The sequence below is a fragment of the Pan paniscus genome, chromosome 1 (genome assembly GCF_029289425.2).
Source record: "Pan paniscus chromosome 1, NHGRI_mPanPan1-v2.0_pri, whole genome shotgun sequence".
Classification (NCBI taxonomy): Eukaryota; Metazoa; Chordata; class Mammalia; order Primates; family Hominidae; genus Pan; species Pan paniscus.
This window is the reverse complement of record NC_073249.2, coordinates 52,762,071-52,780,543: the sequence shown is the minus strand read 5'-3', so window position 1 is coordinate 52,780,543 and position 18,473 is coordinate 52,762,071. Positions and strand designations below refer to the sequence as shown.

General features: G+C 35.7%; 1 protein-coding gene across 6 annotated transcripts in view; it reads left to right on the top strand.

Moving 5' to 3' along the window:
• Positions 1-3,794: 3,794 nt before the first annotated feature.
• The window catches only part of LOC134728364 (complement factor H-related protein 3), a 141,685-nt gene continuing 127,006 nt past the window's right edge, over positions 3,795-18,473 (top strand). For 2 of the 6 annotated variants that reach the window (XM_063598070.1, XM_063598082.1), the window contains exons 1-4: positions 3,795-3,852; positions 5,785-5,787; positions 8,074-8,268; positions 17,134-17,316. In XM_063598070.1, coding sequence (XP_063454140.1) covers positions 3,795-3,852; positions 5,785-5,787; positions 8,074-8,268; positions 17,134-17,316 — 439 coding nt within the window. Of the gene's footprint in view, positions 3,853-5,784; positions 5,788-8,073; positions 8,269-8,706; positions 8,884-17,133; positions 17,317-18,473 lie in introns of all 6 variants that reach the window. The other 4 variants (XM_063598079.1, XM_063598065.1, XM_063598086.1 and 1 more) reach the window with 4 other exon arrangements.

The following is an 18,473-nucleotide window of genomic DNA, read 5'->3' as shown; positions in this document are numbered from 1 at the left end:
TTAATTTTTAATTTTTTATTTTTTATTATTTTTTTTTAGTATACTTTAAGTTTTAGGGTACATGTGCACATTGTGCAGGTTAGTTACATATGTATACATGTGCCATGCTGGTGCGCTGCACCCGTAGGGACATGGATGAAACTGGAAACCATCATTCTCAGTAAACTATCGCCAGAACAAAAAACCAAACACCGCATATTCTCACTCATAGGTGGGAATTGAACAATGAGATCACATGGACACAGGAAGGGGAATATCACACTCTGGGGACTGTGGTGGGGAGGCGGGGGGGGGAGGGATAGCATTGGGAGAAATTCACTTTTTTGTGTATTTTATTAAGAATTTTAACACCTCTGTTCAACAGGGACATCAGCCTGTAGTTTTCTTTTTGTGTTGTTTCCTTGTTTGGTTTTGGTATCAGGGCAATGCTGGCATGCTACAATAAGTTGGAAAAATTCCATTATCTTTGCTTTTGGCATAGTTTGAGAAAAATTACTCTGAATTTTATTTTTTTAATATTTGGTAGAATTCAGCAGTGACGATAACAGGTTTTGGGCTTTTTTGATGGGTGAATTTTATTACTGATTTAATCAACTTACTCATTATTTGTCTGTTTAGATTTCTATTTATTCCTAATTCAATCTTGGTATGTTGTATGTGTCCAAAAATTTATCCATTTCTTCCAGGTATACCAATTTATTGGCAAACAATTGTTCCTTATAGTTTTTATGATCCTTTGTGTTTCTGTAGAACCAGATGTAATGTCTCCCTTTTCCTCTCTGATTTTATTTATTTGGAGCATCTCCCTTATTTTTCTTAGTCTAAGAAAATGTTTGTCAATTGTTTTTTAAATCTTTGCTTTACTGATTTTGTCATACTTACATTTAGTCTCTGTGTTGTTTGTTTCTGCTCTGATCTTTATTATTTCTTTTTTGACTTGTTTTTAGTAATGTTGTTCTTAAATTTCTAGTTCCTTAAGGTGCAATGTTTGATTGTTTATTTGAGAGATTTATTCTTTTTGATAAGGCATTTATTGCTATAAAATTTCCTCTTAGAACTGGTTTTGCTGTATCTCATCTATTATGGTATGCTGTGTTTCCATTGTCATTTGTCTCAAAAACTTTCCAAATTTTTTTTTAGTTCCTTCATTGAGCCATTGGTTTTAAATGTACATGTTGTTTAATTTCCAAGTGTTTGTAAAGTTTCCAAGTTTTATTCTGATATTAATTGTTGTATACCATTATGATCAGAAAAGATTCTTGATATAATTACTATTTTTTTCAACCTGTTACAACTTGCTTTATGACCTAACTTATGATCTATTCTGGAGGATATTCTATGTGCAGTTAAGGAGAATGTGTTCTGCAGCAGTCGAATTAAGTATTCCGAAAATGTCTGTTAGATCTATTTGGTCTAGAATGTTCTTTAAGTCCAATGTCTTTTTGTTGATTTTCTGTGGGAATTATTTTTCCATTGCTGAAAGTGGGGAGTTGAAAACTCCTACTATCATTGTATTGCAATCTCTCTCTCTCTTTAGACCTATTAATATTTACTCTCTCTCTCTCTCTCTCTCTCTCTATATATATATATAGGTGATCTAATGTTGAGTATATATACATATATATATATATATATATATATATATATATATGTTTACAATTCCCATGGGTATATGCTGATTTGATGCCTTTATCATTATATAATGACTTTCATTGTTTCTTTTTCTGTTTTTAGTTAAAGTCCATTTTATCTGATTTACATATTTCTGCTCCTGCTCTTCTTTTCCAACAGCATGGAATATCTCTTTCTCTCCTTTTACTTTCAGACTATGAGTCCTTAGAGGTATCATGTGTCTCTTGTAGCAAGCATAGAGTTGAGTGTTTTCTTTTTAATCCACTAACCGACTCTATGTCTTTTAATTGAATAATTCAATCCATTGACATTCAAGGTAATTATTGATAGATAAAGATTAACTATTGACATTTGGTAATTATATTCTAGTCATTTGGCAGATTTTTTTTCTTCCTTTCTTCTTCACTCTTTTGTGGTTAAATGATTTTTTTCTATCAGTGTTGTTTGACTCTTCTCTTTTTACTTGTAGTGTAATTATTATGGATTTGTGCTGTGGTTATTCTGAGGCCCACAAAATTCTTATATTTATAACAGCTTATTTTACCATGATAACAACTTGTGATTCACTTTTTAAAAGAAAAAAACAACTCTACATTTTTACTCTACCTTATCACACATTTTGAATTTTCGATGTTACAACTCACAACTTTTTAAATTGCATATTCTCTAACCAATTTTGTAGCTATTATTTTTAATTGTTTGCTATATTATAGCTTCACTTCTAAGTTCTAGGATATTCAGGGTGGTAATCTTGGCTCTCGGTGGTTGCTTTTAAGTTTCTGTAGGAGGGAGAGAGGCTGGAGAACTCCTACACTGCAGTTTTGCTGATGTTATTCTCTCCATGATTCTCTTATTTTAATGAACAGTATCTTAAACCACGGCAAGTATAGTAATGTAAAATAAAGAATAAACAGAAGAAGTCAATGAGAGAACATGTGTGGACTTGAGTTATATTTTTCCAACAAAACAGAAAATTATATATATATATATATATGAATGTATTGTACTAAAAATAAAAAATACCCCAAAACACAACTTTAAAAACATTTAAATATCAAGAATATGCTGAAACTTTTGTACTCAGTATGATCTATTGTGAGTTCTGAAAATCAGTATGCTACTCTAAACACATAAAATTACAGAGAGTGGAATGGGATCCAGACACACCGGTTTGTTTTCATACAACCTTATGTAATTAAGTTGGGTACTGGAAAGCAAAGGACAACAGAAAATTTTAGAGACATGGACCCTGAGAGTTACTCATTAATGATTCATCTGTATGTGGAAGAAACTCACCTATTTTCCAGTGTTTAATTTTAAAATTAGTGTTCTCATTTTAAGAAGAGTATGTGGGATAAGAGTATTTTGACTATTTGTGGGGGAAAAAAAAAAACCGTGCCATGCCAAACAGCAGGATTTTCACGAGATGAGTGTGCCAGATGTTTATTTTCAACTTGAAATCAACCCAGTTCCTATCTTCATTTTCTTCTGCATTGCAGAAGATCAGCCTGAAACTACAGTTTCTGAAGTTCCTTTCTCCATAGCTTGCTTCTCCCTTAGATTCCCCCATGAGATGTACTTAAAGAAGACCTGGAAGAAGAGAAAGACAAGGCATTATCTGGTAGCAGCTGCTGGTAGCAGCTGAGATCACCAACAGTAGCTTTCTTTGATTCTGGACGTTTTGCTGAGAAACATCCACTGCAGCACCATAGATAATTAGTGAGGGCATCACTAAGACTCTTGAACATCAGAATTTTCTGGAAATAGCATTTTTGACCTTTGTTCCCTCAGTTCTTCCAATAGTTGCAGAAGCCTTTCGTTCCCTTTATGGAAACTCTCTTTACTCAAAAAATGAGAAATAAAGTAAATTAATGTTTTATATTACTTTTGGATTCAGTCCATTACTGTGCCTAAATAAAATTGTACCAGTACATATCAGGCAATCAAATCCACAGATGATTGTGAAACCACGAACTGGAATTATTGAAGCATTTTGTAAAACTCTCTGAACTTTGATATTTACTAAGTGACCTTAAAGCCCCTAGCTTCATGGTAGTGCACTTAAATTCAGAACCACACGTGGTAACTAATAATGAAAGATTTCAAACCCCAAACAGTGCAACTGAAACTTTTGTATTAGCATACTACTGAGAATATCTAACATGTTGTTACTAATCAATGTCATTCTGACCTTGTGGGTTTCCTGTGCTAATGGACAAGGTAAGTTAAAAGAGACCTAAACACTCAGCTTCCCTCTTAAATGTAACTTCATGTAATATCTAGCTTTGTATGTCTATAATTATTTTATGAACCAAAGAGGATTTATTCACTATGCTAGTAGAAGTGACATATTTTGTGAGAGTATAACATAAATTAATTTTATAAAAAATTATCTCTTTAACTTAAAGAAAAAATGAATAATGTTTTATTTGTTTTCTAAGTTCTACAGTGTAAAAGGCATTTAATATTGATTATGGAGATATGTGAATATACTCATGAAACTTTAAGTGGGAAACATGTCATTAGACAGATTCTAAGCTTAAAATGTTCAGAATTTTCCTATACGTAATACAAGGGGAACATTGGGAGTGACTGATGTTTTCATAATCTTACCTATGGTGATTTTTATAGATTTATATATCAAAAAATCAAATAATACATTTTAAATTATGCAGTTTCTTATATTTCTATTATAGCTTAAGAAAGCTGCTAAAACTAATTAACATTAATATCAACTTACTATTTCAACAAAATTAGCAACATACATATATAATGAAAAAATAGAATATAAACTTACATTGGAATGACAGTAAGTTTTGATTGGCATTTCTGAGTTCACTAGCAAATGTTCAATAAGTAAATATACAGAAAATACTTTTCATAGCGTTATGTCATTGTTCACTGATTTCTCCTTGAAAGTCATATATTTTCTGTATTAATTATCTTTTTGAATGCAGGCCTTGCATATTAAAGAACTATATCATAACATTAGCAGTGGAACCACATGGGTCAAAAATCATGGACAATCAAGGGTGTGTGTCCATTAATGAAGAATACAAATTTTGTAATTATCCAAAACTTCATATTTCAGCCAATGTAATGGAGGGTAATACTGGAAATCCCATTATCAATTTATGAGACTATCTTTTCCCTCAACCACTCTTCGCAAAGCTATGCCACTTTATTTGATTCTAGGGAAAGAGCTTTAAGTTTTATAGTATTATCTATCACATGATTTGCTAGTTATATTTGTTGCGCAAAATCAAACTTGATCTGTGCCAAAATGGAAAAAAAAGGAATTTCACCAGTTATTTCCTTTTTTAACTGAACTGTTACAGGTACATTTCTTCAAATAAAGACTAAATAGATTAAAGTAGAATGCAAAGAAGAAAATACTACTATTTTGAAATGACTGGAATTAGAGAAGCATATGCACTATATTTTCTTACTTACTTTCTTAAAAGCACCATAGAAAAGAATGATGACAAATTCTTTCTTATCTGATATTCCAGTGGAAAACTTGCCTCCTCCAATGAACTCTTTGTAAGAGTAAACTTGAGCAAAATGTCTTGTAAATTTGGGTCGCACCTATATTTCTCAAAGGAGAAAGTAACTTATTTAGTGGAATAACATCTTGGTTAGAGAGAAACATCTTTGTGAATTCAGTAGCATTGGCTCAACTGCATCCCGCCAAAATTCATTTGTTAAAGTCCAAATTCCCAATACCTGAGAATGTGACTGCATTTGGAGAAGGAGTGCTTAAAGATGTAATTAAGTTAAAGGTCAATGATTCAGGTGGGTCCTACTCCAATATAACTGGTGTCCATATAAGAAGAGAAAATAAGAACACACCATATAGAGAAAGATCACGCAAGGCATAGAGAGAAAACAACCATTTACAAGGCAAAGGAGGAGGTCTCAGAAGCATCCAATCCTGTTGACAGCTCTATCTCAAACTAGTAGCCTCCAGAACTGTGAGAAAATAAATTTCTATGAAATCAGTAGTACTTTGTTATGGTAGCTCTAGCAGATGAACACCATGATATTTACACAATGTATTAAAAGAATATTAATAATTAAAAATAACTTTTTACTTTTTACTCAAGGATATATATATATATATATATATATACCCACCAACACAGATTTTAGAGGGTATTCATCAGAATTGGGTAATTATATCTTGGGTGTATTGTCCTTGCTGATTTTTGTCTTGTTGAATACTTTATGTTTACATATTATCTGTATTCATCTATATTCAGAATCTAGTAAATCAGATCAGCAAATATTTTTCATATGATTAATGAAGGATATACTTTGTGAGTTGCTTATGCTAAGAATTTTTTTTTAATGGTGGTTGATGTTTCAGTTCTGAACAATAAAATCAGCACACCAATTCTTTTGGAAGCCACGCTATTTGAAAGATAAACTTGACAGAAAATTTGTAATTGCAACCTATTATAATGTTCATTGAATTTGTATTGACCAATATTTCTTCCATCAACTCATAAGTTATTTACACTTATTTAAAAACAGGTTGTCAGGAAAATTATTTTTATTCATGAATATCCTTTCAGAATTGTATAAACTTTATATTCATCTACTAGAGTTGCCATAACAAAGTGTCAAGGGTGACAATTAGTAATGTAGAGCAGGGTTGCCTCTAAATCCCTTTTAAACTGATCATTTTCAGTACCCAATGCATTACAATTAATTGCCATTGTACTTCTTTGGGACGCTCAAATTTATTTCAAGTTTAACTAAGAAGCTGGCTTCTGTGTATATTTCACGTGTCCCCATTACACTCTGGCATAACAAAAGGTCCCAGGATTTCCTTGACTTTTCCTACTACAGACCAAGTTCGAATAATTTCCCTATGAAATTCCAGTGCCTTTTAGTGGGAGAAACGATTTTCAGAAACAAACCTAAACTATGAAAAACTCACTACAGTTTTGAAATTATCACTGACTAAGAAAAGTAATTTTTGGTCGAGCCGGGGGGCTCCTGCCTTAATCCCAGCACTTTCGGGGGCCAAGGCGCGCGGATCACTTGAGGTCAGGAGTTGGAGACCAGCCCGGCCAACATGATGGAACGCTGTCTCTACTAACAATTCAAAAAATTAGCCGGAGTGGCGGCACGCACCTGCAATCCCAGCTACTCAGGAGACTGAGGCAGGAGAATAACTTGAACCTGGGAGGCAGAGGTTGCAGTGAGCCGAGATGGTGCCACTGTACTCTAGCCTTGGTGACAGAACAAGACTGTTAAAAAAAAAAAAAAAGAGAAGAAAGAAAAATTAAAATGATTTCCTTTAATATATGTCCCTTTCTTCCTCAGACTAAATAGCCTGCAATCTTAAGAAAATGTAAGAGTATCTCAGGAGGTTACACAGTGCAGGGAGATTTAGATTTTCCAATATGGAGGAGACACTCAGCAGAAAACTGTGCATCCATGCTTGAGGGACTGGGTCAGAGAAGCTGTCATGTGTCACCCAACAAGCCTCTGGAGCCAGTTCTGTAACTAGCAAACACTTCCCACAAAGTAAAGATGTCACTTCTCTGAACTTAGTCTTCTCATCTGCACATTAAAGCTGTTGTGCCGCTAGCCTCCTTCCCATTCTCTCTGATTTATGATGATTCAAACTTAAAGATTTTTCCTTAGTGATATTCTTAAGTTTTCCCAATAAATAGGTTGTAAATATTATTTTCTATCACTTGTTCCAGAATTATAGAAGAAACATAAATTATATGCTATTTAAATTATGGTATTGGTCAACATTCTATATGTCTACATACATATAGAATGTAAGAATATATATATATATTTGAACATTCGTGTATGCACCTATTTTTTTTATGTCAATAATATATCTCATCCGATACATGAATTCTAACTATGGTAAGAATGCATGCCATCGAATACAAACAAAATGCCACAAAACTCAAGAAAATGTTTTATTTCTGGAGATAATTGGTGCATTTCTGATTTTTTGTTAATGTTTAGAGTCATATTTCTTGTTTCTCTTTTCCAAAAAACAATTATTGGTAATGTGTGCACCCTGAACTGACAGCTTTAGCATAACTTGGTATAGTTCTAGATAAGCTCAGTTCAAATTAATGTTGATAAAACCTCCAGAATTGCTAAAGAGACCATACTACATTAGTAGAAGTAGAGAAAGTAGAATGAGGTTCTTCTCGTCCTGTTAGCTGATTTGGGATCCATTAAGGATTTTAAGTGTAGAAATAAAATGACCAGATGAAGGGTTATTAATTTATACCCAGGAAAACAGATTATAAAGATGAGAGGTCAGGATCAGGAAACTAGTTATGGTTGCTGTAATTCCACAAGAAAATGTTTGAGAGAAGGTGATATCAAAATTTATCTCTAATATGATTTATTACAGTAAAAATTATTTATACTTTTTTGTTTGTTTTTTATTGCAAGTGAAGCCTTGTGATTTTCCAGACATTAAACATGGAGGTCTATTTCATGAGAATATGCGTAGACCACACTTTCCAGTAGCTGTAGGAAAATATTACTCCTATTACTGTGATGAACGTTTTGAGACTCCTTCAGGAAGTTACTGGGATTACATTCATTGCACACAAAATGGGTGGTCGCCAGCAGTACCATGTCTCAGTAAGTAAACCTCTGAACTGCTACACATGTATAAAACTTTAAAAGATTAAAGAGAGGAGAGCACGTAATTGATTACTCTTGTCTTATGTAACAGAAATAGGGCCAAGAAATGAGTTGTTCAAGCAAAATGACCAAAATAGATCTTTTCTATTATGAGTTCTTGAAAATCATATGAAAAATAAATATAGAGACTTTATGAGAATATCTATATAGTTTATACATATTTTAATTATGAAAACTAAAGAGAAGTAATATTAAATATTGACATTTCCTCTTGTACAACCTTTGTTAGTAATTTTAGTTCATACTAAGTTGTACATTATTTTTGGATGTTTATGCGATCTTATTTAAATATGGTAACAATAATTTTAATATACTTTTTGTGCAAATTTATGTTTCTCATTTACTTTATTTATTTATCATTGCTATGGTCCTTAGGAAAATGTTATTTTCCTTATTTGGAAAATGGATATAATCAAAATTATGGAAAAAAGTTTGTACAGGGTAACTCTACAGAAGTTGCCTGCCATCCTGGCTACCGTCTTCCAAAAGCACAGACCACAGTTACATGTACGGAGAAAGGCTGGTCTCCTACTCCCAGATGCATCCGTGTCAGTAAGTACACCGCTATGAGATCCCAGCATGTTCATGTCTTTCTAAGTAACACGGATGACAATCTCAGACTTGTCTATATTAACTGTGGCAAAATGTTGTTGTCAACTTGTTTTGCCAACGGACCTATTTAGTTTTACTTTTTTAATTGTGTGAATATACAAATTTCTTGATAAGTACATAGCAAAATAAATGCTCCTATTAATGGGCATTAGTCAAGAATACAGTAAAAGAATTAGAACACAATACTTGTTGGTTAAATAAAGTCATATTGAAGCGGCATCAATGTCTCGGGTAAATACCCGAGGTTCGTCATCTTGAACCAAGAAGATTAAGTACAAATGGGTATTCTGGGATCTTGTACATATTCTACTCTAGAAGGTTTCCTACAGTATTTATTCGAATATACATTTATATAAACAGTTCCTTCTTTTTTCACATGTTGCTAATGATTGGTGATGTCACATTTTAATATTTACAAGTTGAGTGGCTATAAAATGGTATAGCATTGTAATGTAAATTTGCATTTCTTTTACTACCAGCTGGATTTAGAATACATGTTCACAGTTTAATTGGTATTTAATGATTCTAAAATTTGGAAATGCAGTTTGATTTCTTTTATTTATCTTTTTGGGAGTTTTGGTCGTTATTAGTTGGAATCATCTTAATAATTCTGAATGTAAAATCTCTTTTAATTATATGTAATGCAAATGCATTCTCTTTGTGGCTAGTATTGTTCTTTCCTTTTTTTCTGCATTATGAACAAGTTGCTCATTTTACTAAATAATTGTCAATCTTTTTTCATGATGAATATTTTTTGGTTCTTTTTTTATATTTTATTATTATATTTTAAGTTTTAGGGTACATGTGCACAATGTGCAGGTTAGTTACATATGAATACATGTGCCATGCTGGTGTGCTGCACCCATTAACTCATCATTTAGCATTAGGTATATCTCCTAATACTATCCCTCCCCCCTCCCCCGACCCCACAACAGTCCCCAGAGTGTGATGTTCCCCTTCCTGTGTCCATGTGTTCTCGTTGTTCTGTTCCCACCTATGAGTGAGAACATGCGGTGTTTGGTTTTTTGTCCTTGCGATAGTTTACTGAGAATGGTGATTTCCAGTTTCATCCATGTCCCTACAAAGGACATGAACTCATCATTTTTTATGGCTGCATAGAATTCCATGGTGTATATGTGCCACATTTTCTTAATCCAGTCTATCATTGTTGGACGTTTGGGTTGGTTCCAAATCTTTGCTATTGTGAATAATGCCGCAATAAGCATACGTGTGCATGTGTCTTCATAGCAGCATAATTTATAGTCCTTTGGGTATATACCCATTAATGGGATGGCTGGATCAAATGGTATTTCTAGTTCTGGATCCCTGAGGAATTGCCACACTGTCTTACACAATGGTTGAACTAGTTTACAGTCCCTCCAATGGTGTAAAAGTGTTCCTATTTCTCCACATCCTCTCCAGCACCTGTTGTTTCCTGACTTTTTAATGATTGCCATCCTAACTGGTGTGAGATGGTATCTCATTGTGGTTTTGATTTGCATTTCTCTGATGGCCAGTGATGGTGAGCATTTTTTCATGTGTCTTTTGGCTGCATAAATGTCTTCTTTTGAGAAGCATCTGTTCATGTCCTTCGCCCACTTTTTGATGGGGTTGTTTGTTGTTTTCTTGTAAATTTGTTTGAGTTCATTGTGGATTCTGGATATTAGCCCTTTGTCAGATGAGTAGGTTGCAAAAATTTTCTCCCATTTTGTAGGTTGCCTGTTCACTCTGATGGTAGTTTCTTTTGCTGTGCAGAAGCTCTTTAGTTTAATTAGATCCCATTTGTCAATTTTGGCTTTTGTTGCCATTGCTTTTGGTGTTTTAGACATGAAGTCCTTGCCCATGCCTATGTCCTGAATGGTAATGCCTAGGTTTTCTTTTCGGGTTTTTATGGTGTTAGGTCCATCGTTTAAGTCTTTAATCCATCTTGAATTAATTTTTGTATAAGGTGGAAGGAAGGGATCCAGTTTCAGCTTTCTACATATGGCTAGCCTGTTTTCCCAGCAACATTTATTAAATAGGGAATCCTCTCCCCATTTCTTGTTTTTCTCAGGTTTGTCAAAGATCAGATAGTTGTAGATATGCGGCGTTATTTCTGAGGGCTCTGTTCTGTTCCATTGATCTATATCTCTGTTTTGGCAGCAGTACCATGCTGTTTTGGTTACTGTAGCCTTGTAGTATAGTTTGAAGTCAGGTAGTGTGATGCCTCCAGCTTTGTTCTTTTGGCTTAGGATTGACTTGGTGATGCGGGCTCTTTTTTGGTTCCATATGAACTTTAAAGTAGTTTTTTCCACTTTGGTGAAGAAAGTCATTGGTAGCTTGATGGGGATGGCATTGAATCTATAAATTACCTTGGGCAGTATGGCCATTTTCATGATATTGATTCTTCCTACCCATGAGCATGGAATGTTCTTCCATTTTTTGTATCCTCTTTTATTTCCTTGAGCAGTGGTTTGTAGTTCTCCTTGAAGAGGTCCTTCCCATCCCTTATAAGTTGGATTCCTAGGTATTTTATTCTCTTTGAAGCAATTGTGAATGGGAGTTCACTCATGATTTGGCTCTCTGTTTCTCTCTTATTGGTGTATAAGAATGCTTGTGATTTTTGTACATTGATTTTGTATCCTGAGACTTTGCTGAAGTTCCTTATCAGTTTTAGGAGATTTTGGGCTGAGATAATGGGGATTTCTAGATATACAATCATGTCATCTGCAAACAAGGACAATTTGACTTCCTCTTTTCCTAATTGAATACCCTTTATTTCTTTCTCTTGAAGGAAATCCCTGGCCAGAACTTCCAACACTATGTTGAATAGGAGTGGTGAGAGAGGGCATCCCTGTCTTGTGCTGATTTTCAAAGGAATGCTTCCAGTTTTTGCCCATTCAGTATGATATTGGCTGTGGGTTTGTCATAGATAGCTCTTATTATTTTGAGATATGTCCCATCAATATCTAATTTATTGAGAGTTTTTGGCATGAAGTGTTGTTGAATTTTGTCAAAGGCCTTTTCTGCATCTATTGAGATAATCATGTGGTTTTTGTCTTTGGTTCTGTCTATATGCTGGATTACATTTATTGATTTGCATATATTGAACTAGCCTCGCATCCCCGGGATGAAGCCCACTTGATCATGGTGGATAAGCTTTTGGATGTGCTGCTGGATTCGGTTTGCCAGTATTTTATTGAGGATTTTTGCATCAATGTTAATCAAGGATATTGGTCCAAAATTATCTTTTTTGGTTGTGTCTCTGGCCGGCTTTGGTATCAGGATGATGCTGGCCTCATAAAATGAGTTAGGGAGGATTCCCTCTTTTTCTATTGATTGGAATAGTTTCAGAAGGAATGGTACCAGTCCCTCCTTGTACCTCTGGTAGAATTCGGCTGTGAATCCATCTGGTCCTGGACTCTTTTTGGTTGGTAAGCTATTGATTATTGCCACAATTTCAGAGCCTGTTATTGGTCTATTCAGAGATTCAACTTCTTCCTGGTTTAGTCTTGGGAGGGTGCATGTGTCAAGGAATTTATCCATTTCTTCTAGGTTTTCTAGTTTATTTGCGTAGAGGTGTTTGTAGTATTCTCTGATGGTAGTTTGTATTTCTGTGGGATCGGTGGTGATATCCCCTTTATCATTTTTCATTGTGTCTATTTGATTCTTCTCTCTTTTTTTCTTTATTAGTCTTGCTAGCGGTCTATCGATTTTGTTGATCCTTTCAATAAACCAGCTCCTGGATTCATTAATTTTTTGACGGGTTTTTTGTGCCTCTATTTCCTTCAGTTCTGCTCTGATTTTAGTTATTTCTTGCCTTCTGCTAGCTTTTGAATGTGTTTGCTCTTGCTTTTCTAGTTCTTTTAATTGTGATGTTAGGGTGTCAATTTTGGATCTTTCCTGCTTTCTCTTGTGGGCATTTAGTGCTATAAATTTCCCTCTACACACTGCTTTGAATGTGTCCCATAGATTCTGGTATGTTGTGTCTTTGTTCTCGTTGGTTTCAAAGAACATCTTTATTTCTGCCTTCATTTCGTTATGTACCCAGTAGTCATTCAGGAGCAGTTTGTTCAGTTTCCATGTAGTTGAGCAGTTTTGAGTGAGTTTCTTAATCCTGAGTTCTAGTTTGATTGCACTGTGGTCTGAGAGACAGTTTGTTATAATTTCTGTTCTTTTACATTTGCTGAGGAGAGCTTTACTTCCAACTATGTGGTCAATTTTGGAATAGGTGTGGTGTGGTGCTGAAAAAAATGTATATTCTGTCGATTTGGGGTGGAGAGTTCTGTAGATGTCTATTAGGTCCGCTTGGTGCAGAGCTGAGTTCGATTCCTGGATATCCTTGACTTTCCGTCTCATTGATCTGTCTAATGTTGACAGTGGTGTGTTAAAGTCTCCCACTATTATTGTGTGGGAGTCTAAGTCTCTTTGTAGGTCACTCAGGACTTGCTTTATGAATCTGGGTGCTCCTGTATTGGGTGCATATATATCTAGGATAGTTAGCTCTTCTTGTTGAATTGATCCCTTTACCATTATGTAATGGCCTTCTTTGTTTCTTTTGATCTTTGTTGGTTTAAAGTTTGTTTCATCAGAGACTAGGATTGCAACCCCTGCCTTTTTTTGTTTTCCATTTGCTTGGTAGATCTTCCTCCATCCTTTTATTTTGAGCCTATGTGTGTCTCTGCACGTGAGATGGGTTTCCTGAATACAGCACACTGATGGGTCTTGACTCTTTATCCAATTTGCCAGTCTGTGTCTTTTAATTGGAGCATTTAGTCCATTTACATTTAAAGTTAATATTGTTATGTGTGAATTTGATCCTGTCATTATGATGTTAGCTGGTTATTTTGCTCGTTAGCTGATGCGGTTTCTTCCTAGTCTCGATGGTCTTTACATTTTGGCATGATTTTGCAGTGGCTGATACCAGTTGTTCCTTTCCATGTTTAGCGCTTCCTTCAGGAGCTCTTCTACGGCAGGCCTGGTGGTGACAAAATCTCTCAGCATTTGCTTGTCTGTAAAGCATTTTATTTCTCCTCCACTTATGAAGCTTAGTTTGGCTGGATATGAAATTCTGGGTTTAAAATTCTTTTCTTTAAGAATGTTGAATATTGGCCCCCACTCTCTTCTGGCTTGTAGAGTTTCTGCTGAGAGATCTGCTATTAGTCTGATGGGCTTTCCTTTGTGGGTAACCCGACCTTTCTCTCTGGCTGCCCTTAACATTTTTTCCTTCATTTCAACTTTGGTGAATCTGACAATTATGTGTCTTGGAGTTGCTATTCTCTAGGAGTATCTTTTTGGCGTTCTCTGTATTTCCTGAATCTGAATGTTGGCCTGCCTTGCTAGATTGGGGAAGTTCTCCTGGATAATATCCTGCAGAGTGTTTTCCAACTTGGTTCCATTCTCCGCATCACTTTCAGGTACACCAATCAGACGTATATTTGGTCTTTTCACATAGTCCCATATTTCTTGGAGGTTTTGTTCATTTCTTTTTGTTCTTTTTTCTCTAAACTTCCCTTCTCGCTTCATTTCCTTCATTTCATCTTCCATCACTGATACCCTTTCTTCCAGTTGATCACATCGGCTCCTGAGGCTTCTGTATTCTTCACGTAGTTCTCGAGCCTTGGCTTTCAGCTCCACCAGCTCCTTTAAGCACTTCTCTGTATTGGTTATTCTACTTATACATTCGTCTAAATTTTTTTCAAATTTTTAACTTCTTTGCCTTTGGTTTGAATTTCCTCCTGTAGCTCGGAGTAGTTTGATCATCTGAAGCCTTCTTCTCTCAACTCGTCAAAGTCATTCTCCGTCCAGCTTTGTTCCGTTGCTGGTGAGGAACTGCATTCCTTTGGAGGAGGAGAGGTGCTCTGCTTTTAGAGTTTCCAGTTTTTCTGCTCTGTTTTTTCCCCATCTTTGTGGTTTTATCTACTTTTGGTCTTTGATGATGGTGATGTACAGATGGGTTTTTGGTGTGGATGTCCTTTCTGTTTGTTAGTTTTCCTTCTAACAGACAGGACCCTCAGCTGCAGGTCTGTTGGAGTTTGCTAGAGGTCCACTCCAGACCCTGTTTTCCTGGGTATCCACAGCAGTGGCTGCAGAACAGCGGATTTTCATGAACTGCGAATGCTGCTGTATGATGGTTCCTCTGGAAGTTTTGTCTCAGAGGAGTACCTGGCCGTGTGAGGTGTCAGTCTGCCCCTACTGGGGGGTGCCTCCCAGTTAGGCTGCTCGTGGGTCGGGGTCAGGGACCCACTTGAGGAGGCAGTCTGCCCATTCTCAGATCTCCAGCTGCGGGCTGGGAGAACCACTGCTCTCTTCAAAGCTGTCAGACAGGGACATTTAAGTCTGCAGAGGTTACTGCTGTCTTTTTGTTTGTCTGTGCCCTGCCCCCAGAGGTGGAGCCTACAGAGGCAGGCAGGCCTCCTTGAGCTGTGGTGGGCTCCACCCAGTTCGAGCTTCCCGGCTGCTTTGTTTACCTAAGCAAGCCTGGGCAATGGCGGGTGCCCCTCCCCCAGCCTCGCTGCCACCTTGCAGTTTGATCTCAGACTGCTATGCTAGCAATCAGAGAGACTCCGTGGGCATAGGACCCTCCGAGCCAGGTGCACGATATAATCTCCTGGTGTGCCGTTTCTTAAGCCCGTGGGAAAAGCGCAGTATTAGGGTGGGAGTGACCCGATTTTCCAGGTGCCGTCTGTCACCCCTTTCTTTGACTAGGAAAGGGAACTCCCTGACCCCTTGTGCCTCCCAAGTGAGGCAATGCCTTCCCCTGCTTTGGCTCACGCACGGTGCGCTGCACCCATTGTCCTGCGCCCACTGTCTGGCACTCCCTAGTGAGATGAACCCGGAACCTCAGATGGAAATGCAGAAATCACCCTTCTTCTGCGTCGCTCATGCTGGGAGCTGTAGACCGGACCTGTTCCTATTTGGCCATCTTGGCTGCCCTCTATGATATCTATTTTTATAGTTAGTGCTCTGTTGCTTTAAATTAAGGCTCATCTTCAGTTACAGCTGACTTTTACTTTTTAAGTAAAGGGGACTCTGAAAGTTGTTTGTGTGTATTGTTTGCAATTTACAAAACATTCCATTATAGAAACCGCATGATAATTATGGAATAATTGAGACGTAAGATAATGGGAATCTTCCTACAACATTATAGGAGCAACTGTCTTCAACAATAGCCTAGGCCCCTGAAAGAAAAGTCCCTTTTTCTCCTGCCATAGGCACCAACTCTATCATTAATCCACCTAATAAATATTGTTGTGTGTCAAGCACTTTGTAGATATTGAAAATAAAGCTGTTTACAATAGAAACTGAACACTGTAGTTTAGACGCTGGAGGAGATTAATAGGAAAGTAGGCAAGAATAGATCAGAAAACTCATGATTATGACAAATGCTATATTATAAATATGCATCATCTTTAACATGATTTCTTTTTCTTTCAGATAGTGAAATTGGTCCATTTACATTTGTTTTCTAATTACTAATTAGAAAAGAACATATTAAAGAACATATACATTACTAATATCTTAAAACATATACATTACTAAAATAAGTACTACCTTGTACGTATACCCATTAGTAATGTATAGAACACATACGTTACTAATATATAAAGAACAAATACATTGCTAATATATTAGAACTTATTTTTGCTATCTTGTTTGCTTTCTTTTTTCTGCTTACATTTCCACATGCCTCTCAAACACCACGTCTATATGGGTTTAAGCACCCACTTAAGATGACAACCACTTTAAATTCTTGGAGACAAAGGATTTACAAAATTACTTTCTTGCCTATGGTAGCAGTGTGTATCATATCTTTGCCTGGGAAATGGCATTTGACTTAATGAGGTTTAAGACCCCTTAATAGTACCAAAAATACTCAGGCTGTTGCAAAGTAGCCAGAAAGTCTTCCAAAATTTCATTAGGGACTTGAGAGTCTCCTAGATCTGCATTCCTCAAGGCCTGCCAGAGCTCTGTTGACAGTCTCAAGGATTCTTTGCTTTCATTTTGCCCTTCCCTGTGTTCAACATTTCCTTCAGAAATTCGTGGTTTCCTTTAAGAACACGGATGTCTAGGAAACTTCCAGTTTTGCTGTTTTCAACTCATTAACAAATGTTTCATTGTTTTGCCATATTGCCATGTTTTTACTTGTTCCCTCCTATAAAAGAACTACTCAACAAATATTTACTTTTTTCTCTACTTTTTCTATTTTAGGAACATGCTCAAAATCAGATATAGAAATTGAAAATGGATTCATTTCTGAATCTTCCTCTATTTACATTTTAAATAAAGAAATACAATATAAATGTAAACCAGGATATGCAACAGCAGATGGAAATTCTTCAGGATCAATTACATGTTTGCAAAATGGATGGTCAACACAACCAATTTGCATTAGTAAGTGATTTACATATTCCCATTCAGTTTCTGTCAACTTCGTTCCTCTCTTTGAGATGATAGTGTTTTACTTAAAATTATAGAAAACAATTTTAGGAGTAAAGAGATACAAATACTTCTAAAACCATTCAACACTCTGTGCCAAATTAAGTCTTTTGCATGTTTAGAGTAATGGCTACTTGGGAAGATGATCATTTCATCTCTTACAACTCAATCTGCCTTTACATAAAAGCAATCTTATCATGTACAGACTAGTTAGGGAGCTGCATGAGAATATCAGCAAAATATGTTAGTTGCCAATAAAAACTTTGTTGTCTTCCCTTTCTTTGTATTTCAAAATTATCAGCTGCTTGTATTGCATTCCGTGCTCACGCTCAGAAAAGTTGTACATGTCGGGGGAGAAATGAATGCTTAATTCTGAATTTCTGCTAGTGTCAGGAGAATCAGACCTTAAGAATTTGTATCAATGATGCTACTGAGGATATCCAATCAAAAAATTATCTCTACCCTATTGTTTACTACAGAGAAAACAAGTAAAGGAAAAGGGTAGGTGGGTGGGCTGAATGTTTACAAACCTCCTACCTGCCAATGGATTCTTTACATGTAAAGTTCTCTGAACATGCTCGACCTTTACTTAGTATGATAAAGAGATTGCATAATGAACAAAGGAAATCTTTCAGTGGCAAAAGTTGATTTTTTTTCTTTCCTCTTTATATATTCACAAAGAGTTTTAAAGACAAATTGCTGAATGTATTTTTAACCCAGATACTGTTGTATAATTTACATACTCCCAAATCCACTTCATTTTCAAGGGTACAATTCAACTATTTTTAGTCATGAGATAATATGGAACCTTGATACATAATACAACATGGAAGACTCTCAAAAATATTAAGCTAAGTGAGAAAAAAGATACACTTACAAAGTGATTATCTCAATGTTATCATGAGTTTTGGGGGTTATATGAATTCCTACATTTCTAGAATACTGTTTTCAATTTCTATACTTATCACGGGCTCTGTGTAAAGAAAAAGGTGTATACTTCAATTTTACTCAGCTTTGATAAATGATCCACTTTAAAACTTGTGAAATAAAAGACAGGATGCTTCATAAATTTTATAGAACTTATATCCAATTAATATAATTTTTATCTAATA